General features: G+C 35.7%; 1 protein-coding gene across 5 annotated transcripts; it reads left to right on the forward strand.

Moving 5' to 3' along the window:
• The first annotated feature begins 288 nt into the window (after positions 1-288).
• LOC121769740 (rac-like GTP-binding protein RHO1) lies at positions 289-3,233 on the forward strand. Of its 5 annotated transcripts, none has more exons than XM_042166489.1 (8): positions 289-350; positions 570-675; positions 1,239-1,326; positions 1,459-1,568; positions 1,690-1,753; positions 2,486-2,550; positions 2,663-2,728; positions 2,813-3,233. In XM_042166489.1, the coding sequence occupies exons 2-8, from the start codon at positions 574-576 to the stop codon at positions 2,912-2,914; spliced, it is 597 nt and encodes a 198-aa protein (XP_042022423.1). In that variant the 5' UTR covers positions 289-350; positions 570-573; the 3' UTR covers positions 2,915-3,233. The 5 variants fall into 5 exon arrangements, with proteins under 5 accessions (XP_042022423.1, XP_042022420.1, XP_042022421.1 ...); XM_042166486.1 differs by having other exon boundaries at positions 301-381; positions 487-675; XM_042166487.1 differs by having other exon boundaries at positions 301-381.
• Positions 3,234-6,933: the final 3,700 nt, after the last annotated feature.

Below are 6,933 nucleotides of genomic sequence, written 5' to 3' on the forward strand. Positions count from 1 at the left end.
ATATAATCACGAATGCACTGTTTTTAGCCACTTTTCGGACCAAAATGGCCAAATGGCTTGAACGACATTTTTGGCAATCCCTAAATTCGTTGACATATGAATTATGTTATATTTCTATCATCAACTTCTTATGTGATTTCCTAATAAGTTCTGGTATTTCATAGGTAATTAAAATTTATAAGGCGTTTGCGATGTAAGAATCCAACAAAATTAAGTTAGGAGTAAAGTAAAGCATTTTGTATAATTTATATTTATATATATTTACCCGTATGATGATGAAGCTAATATTACCCGTAGTATAAAATAGTTGTGGGGCAGAGATAATTCCGGGCACTCCATCGTCGATTACAGTAATCTCTCCTCTCCCCGTCGATTCATTACGTATTTCTCTCGATCCCCAATTCTCTCTTCTCTTCCCACGCAAACATTTGCATTTCTCCCCCAAATTTTAATGCTTTATGCTTTGATTTCATTTCATTTTTCTAGGGTTCTCAAACATGTTTGATCATTCCCATTCACATTCACATTCACATTCACCATCGCTGATCAATTTCTCCGTTTGCTTGAAGAATAATGAGCGCCGCTTCTAAATTCATAAAGTGCGTCACCGTCGGTGACGGCGCCGTCGGGAAGACATGCCTATTGATTTCCTACACCAGCAACACCTTCCCCACGGTCTGCATTTCTTTCAATCCATCGCTGCATTTCAATCATTTCAATTAACTTTCTTTATCATTATTTATTGACCTACTTTACTGTTATTTCTGCCTAAATTCATGCAAACAAAACAAATATTCTCATCTATAATGTAATAATTTTTTCTTGCCCCTAGTTATGAAGTGTATTTCACCTAGGATTCAGCTGTTATCTTGTTTTATTTCTCTCAGTGGCTTCATGAGACTTGGGAGAGTGAGGAAATAAATCAGCATGTCCAATTTCAGTGGTGCTTTTGAAGATTTGTTAGTTTTATTATGCAGATTATAAGTAGCCCATATAAATTGTAGAGTTAATATGGCGTGGTCTACATTGTCCATTCTGGTTAGAATTTCCATGTACAAACTCGGTCCTTATTGCGTATCTACTGCAACTTTTATTTGGATGCGATTAAATTGTTAAGTATCCAGTGTATTATGTGTCCATTGCTCTTAATAGTCCCTCAGCTATGATGTTATACTATTCTCAGTTGTTCGTTGGCACAGTATTTTTAACGTTTTTAACACATTTCTTGAATGATACAGGATTATGTGCCTACTGTATTTGATAATTTCAGTGCAAATGTTGTCGTAAATGGTGCTACCGTCAACCTAGGCCTCTGGGATACTGCTGGTAAATACTAATAGAAACCATTGATCGACGACACACCTCTACTTTTAACATTGCAGGCATATGTGTTAGCATTAGTATTTGCATGTGTAATATATATTCAGTTGTTGGCATACATTTTATTTTCTTGAACAGGACAGGAGGACTATAATAGATTAAGACCGTTGAGTTATCGTGGAGCTGATGTTTTTATTTTGGCATTTTCTCTCATAAGCAAGGCCAGCTATGAAAATGTTTCCAAGAAGGTAAGGATTTGGCTGCTCTCATGAGTTTTATCCAGTTCTGATAACTTTCCTTTATTTTAATTTGCCCAACAAGATTGTGTATTCTTTTCTAAGGTTATTTGCATTTGCTTTGTTTTTCCAGTGGATTCCTGAATTGAAGCATTATGCCCCTGGCGTCCCCATCATTCTTGTTGGCACAAAACTAGGTAAGGTTTCTGATTAATTTTTTATCACACATCCTCCCGCTTATAACAGTGTCAAAAACAAATATGAAGCTGTACAGATGAAGGATAGTGATATCATAAGTTCCAAATTTCCCCTCTGCTACAATTTTCAATATCAATTTTAGCCAGAAGAAGGTCTTTTGTGTTTGCTTTGTTCTTTCCAATTTATGTCCATCCTACAAGTAGAGCTCCACATTAAAGATTTAGTACTTGGTTAACCATTTCAGTTTTTGCCTTCTTGGTTACTTGTTAGCGACTACCAGTATCATATTTTAGCTTTGTTTTTACATCTATGTAGAGTATGTATTAAATTATCACATACCCCATACCTTTAGGCTTCTGTTTCTAAGTGTGAATCTTACTGTTAAAAGTTTCTGTATGTGACTCTTGTTAGAACATCTTCTATACATTGACGGGAAGCTGTAACTTGTTGCAATTTATGCTTTCTTCTTCTACTTTCTTATTCTGGGTTAAGATCTTAGCTTTTCAAATTATTATTTCTCTGATCCTGCCTATATATACAATGTTTATTTATGTCATAAAGTTGGATAATCGAGGACATCGAACGAGAAGGAACTTATCTGGTAATTGTTGTATATTCAATATGAGGATTGCCTCTTAACATCCTGATATGTGGACATAAAGACGTATAGTATCTTGTAAATATACGGTATAAAGTATTTTTCTGATCACTAGATCATGACATGTATTCAGATCTTCGAGATGACCAGCACTTCTTTGTCGACCATCCAGGTTCTGTACCAATCACTGCAGCACAGGTGAAATTTATGCACATTTGTTTTCCTCAGTTATATGTTAGGGGGGAGGGTTGCAATGCTTGTGAATTTCCTCTCTATTACCGAACATAATGTGACTTCTCAAATTTATTAGGGGGAAGAGCTGAGAAAGTTGATTGTGTCTCCTTCTTACGTCGAATGCAGTTCAAAGACCCAAGAGGTCTTGATTTACTCTATTTAACTGCATTGATCTAAATCTTTCTGTACTGTTTCGAAATAGTGTTCTTGATATGCTTTCACGCAGAATGTCAAACAAGTTTTTGATGCTGCCATTAAAGTTGTGCTCCAACCGCCAAATACGAAGAAGAAGAAGGGAAAGGCTCAAAAGGCTTGTTCTGTTTTGTGATCAGCATATGATATGCCCACCAATCTCTCTTTCACGCTCCTCCCTGCCCCGTCATATCGTTTTCCATTTTTTTGCCTCAAGAAGAGAACCACGAGTGCCCTTGCATGCCCCTTCCGTCAAAGCACGAGACCCGTATGGAGTTAAGTAGATCAAATCTCTGCTTTGTGCTTTTTGATATCCAAAGTGTTACCTCAACACTTTTAGGCCTACCCTGTTTTAATTTGTTCTTTTCTTTCATTCATTAATAAAGGTCCTTACATTCTATCTTTGACTTGATTTATATTTTTTTTACATATAGAAACAGACATACATACATACATATCCCTTTTGTCAACTCACTTGATGCAATTGTATGACATGCTCACCACTCAAAGTGGTGGAGCTCAACTACCTGGGAAATTTTAATTATTGGATCATGTTTTTTTTCTTTCTTCAATGGTTGGCGTAATCATCACGGTAGTACTTACTAGTTACTACTCATGCACCATTTTCTGTTTCTATATTTGATTTTGCCAAGATTTGCAGTTTTCCTCTTCAAAACATTCCAACCCTTGAGGAATGAAGAATCCAATCCACCATTGAACTTGGCCATCATCTTTTAGGCATATTTCATTTTCATTCTGCTTTTTGTTACAAGTTACTAGAAAAGGAATAAACTAAAGAATTATATTGGAATAAAATCCTCAAAATGAAGTAATGAAATTGTTCCCCTCACGATGTACTTACTTGAAAACCCATTTGAAAACAAAAGGAAATAATTAACAAAATCTTGGTGAATGGAATTTGTAGCATATACCATACACTCTCCTCCTATGATATAGTAGTATGATCATAGTTGTGACACAGACACTAGTGGGAGTATTCCATTGTTGTTGAGTAGTGGCGGATCCGGGGGAGGGGGCGACCACACTCCCGGTGACCCTGTACCATGTATTCGGACGTGAATTTTCCATTGTCGCCCCCCTCCGATAGCTTTCGACGTCGCCCATCCATCCTCTGTTAGTTTCCGCTAAATTTATTTCACCCCTTCCGTTTTAGGATCTTGGATCCGCTAGTGCTGTTGAGCAAAACTAGGGTTCCTTCTTCCTCCAAAACCTTCCTCGATCGAGTGGTAAATGGACTAATGGCATCCAGAAGAATTCACAACCCTCCAACTTCATGTAGAGCAACATGCATGCAAGAGGCAAGCAACAATAATAGGATGCACAAAAACTTTTTACACATTCAATGAAATAAATAACGAGATGGTAAACAATTCACATCCAAACTCATACTTGTGATATATTCGTAAAAGGTAAAACTATGAATATAAATACCAATAAAATTATAAAAATACCACTGAAATATGAATATGAATTTGGATCCAGATCTGTGAGCAGATTTTGTAATCAATTTCAGTTTCTAAAATATGTACGGCAGGTAATTATATGATCGTTGCCTGAGATAGCCCATACTACTATATCATAATCTGTAATTTGAGACACTAATCTGTAATGAGCATGTACTTATCCCCCACAACGCCACCTTTGTCCTTCTGGAACTCTATATATCGTAATGTACTTGCAAGAAAGGCGTCTGCTGCTGGATCTGACGGTGAAGCATCACCTTGCATCTCGTTTCTGATCAATTTAGTTAGGTCCTGAATTGACTCAACAGTAATCTGTGAGACCCCTTTCTCATAGAAGTAGAGATACCTATATTAACATGAACATGCAACGAGAAATATAATGATAAAATCACATGAAATGGGAAAACAGGTTAGGCAGTGTTCATCACTTGTTTAGTATCTCTATAGAGAGCAAAGCTGATCCACTGCTTCCTCTAGTTGCGTTTGCCATTTGTTGAACAGCATTTGCGATTCTTAATGAGCGCTTCATATTAGGTTTGGTATACTGAAAAGCATGTTTCCAGCAAGTTCGCGCGAATAGAATCTTGTTTGTATACCGAAAACTCTACAATCCACTTTTAACCCGATTCAGTATTATTCAAGCAGTTACGCACAAATAAAATCAGTATATTATTACATTGTGTTTGCTTGTGCATTTATAAGATGTTTTATAAACATTTAAATGCATAAGAAGCAAACAAAGCCTAAGTCTTTTGCTTAGTAGACTGGTTGTGGGCGTCGTCCACTTTAAGGTAAATACAGTCGGTTCTATGCAATGCTTTGCAAAAGAGAAAGAAGAATTCCACAACCTAGATAGGCTTTGACTACCTATCGCGAAAGGTTGCAAGACGTGCCTTTATGCTATCTACTGAAAGCTTAGGTCTCCATAAACTACTATTTCTTAATCTACATACGTTAGCATTGAGCATACGATATTTATTATGCACTACTTTGACTTATCAAATGGTGCGGGTTTTTCGCAACCCAATAATCCTGATATATTGGGTAGTGGTTATTAATACTCCCTCCGTCCCGTGTTACTTGCACGTATTTCCTTTTTGGGCGTCCCAAGTTATATGCACTCTTTCCATTTTTAGTAAAAATTATCACCTACAGCCGTAATATTTGACTTTGTCTATCACTCATTCCTTAATCTCCGTGCCGAAAAGGAAACGTTCAAGTAATGCGGGACGGAGGGAGTATATAGCAGTGCTAGGATTGCTATTTTGTTGAATCGTGCGCGAGGTGAGTCTCGTTTGATAATGTCCTCAAGAGGAACTTGAACAAGGTTTTATTATTCGGAAACTGACCAGTTGGAATTTAATTATTCCATAAATAATAAATAAGTGTTTCTTGCTAAGTCCACTCTTAGAATTAATAAGATGTTACTTAATTAAGTCCATAACATACATGAATTAATTAATGGACATTTATATCTTAAGCGCGGAAATAAACGATAAACAAAACGGAAACCCAGATTACTTGTAATTTCAGATTTGGATAGGTAGTGCAATATTACTTCTATAGTGGCTGCTCGTAATATTCCAATATAAGCTTATATTAAATTGTGGGTTCAATTTAATTAGTAAAAAGCTAATTGGGTGAGGCCATATCCAAAACCTTCAATATATGCGTGACTGGGCCCAATATGAACTTAATATAAATAGGAGAATAAATGAGACAGAATTAAGTTTTTTTTTAAATCACGCCCACTCCTAAAAAAGAGTAAGGGACTATTTTTTTATTTTCTCCGCTGTGAGTTTTTCAGCTCTCCTCCATGAGAAAGTTTTGTCTTCTTGTCCTAGTATTTTGATAAAATCAGCCCACACTGATTTCGGATTACAGTTTGGGAACCGGTTAGAAGATCTGTGGTCTAGTATTGAAGATCATCACGTGGAGAAGGCGCGAGCAATCGACGATTCTTGGAGAATCAAATCGGTAACTCTAAACCGTAGAATTCATGTTTAGGATTTATATTCATTGAGCATGAATTATCTGCGTTCTAGCATGCAATTCTGTGTTAACATGTGAATAATGGACATTTATATGGACAATGTAGACCAGAGAACTCTTATGAAAATGAAAATGAGTTCCCAAATTTGTGAACACATCAGAGAACTGATATCTGGTACTAATATAATTTGAGCTTAAAGCATCTGGCGGAAGTCTTGACATAAGGGCAAGTTCATGAAACTGTTCGATAAATTAGGCTTTTAATTTATCTGGCGATAATATTAGAAACAAAAATGAACTTGTGATTTGTGCTCATTACTAAATTAAAAAGAAGCATGATCCTCTCGAACTAATCTAAAAAAAGGATTTCCACATCTCACACAAAATTTAATATGAAGTACATTTTTAATTTGTTAAAAAAAATCATACAAACACTTATTAATCTAAGACTTGAAATAAATAAATAGTTCATAAGGTTTGGGGACGAAAACATACATTTTCATATGTAGAAACAACACTTAGAATTAACACAACAACAAAAAAAATCATAAGTTTGAAACACTTCTTTATACACTATATTAATAATAAAATCATTACTGCTACCAATTTCATCTTTACAAACTTAAATCTAAAACTTTATATTCAATACTAACAAAAATATTATGTTAGCCCAACTAAA

Source organism: Salvia splendens, chromosome 16, assembly GCF_004379255.2.
Source record: "Salvia splendens isolate huo1 chromosome 16, SspV2, whole genome shotgun sequence".
NCBI lineage: Eukaryota > Viridiplantae > Streptophyta > Magnoliopsida > Lamiales > Lamiaceae > Salvia > Salvia splendens.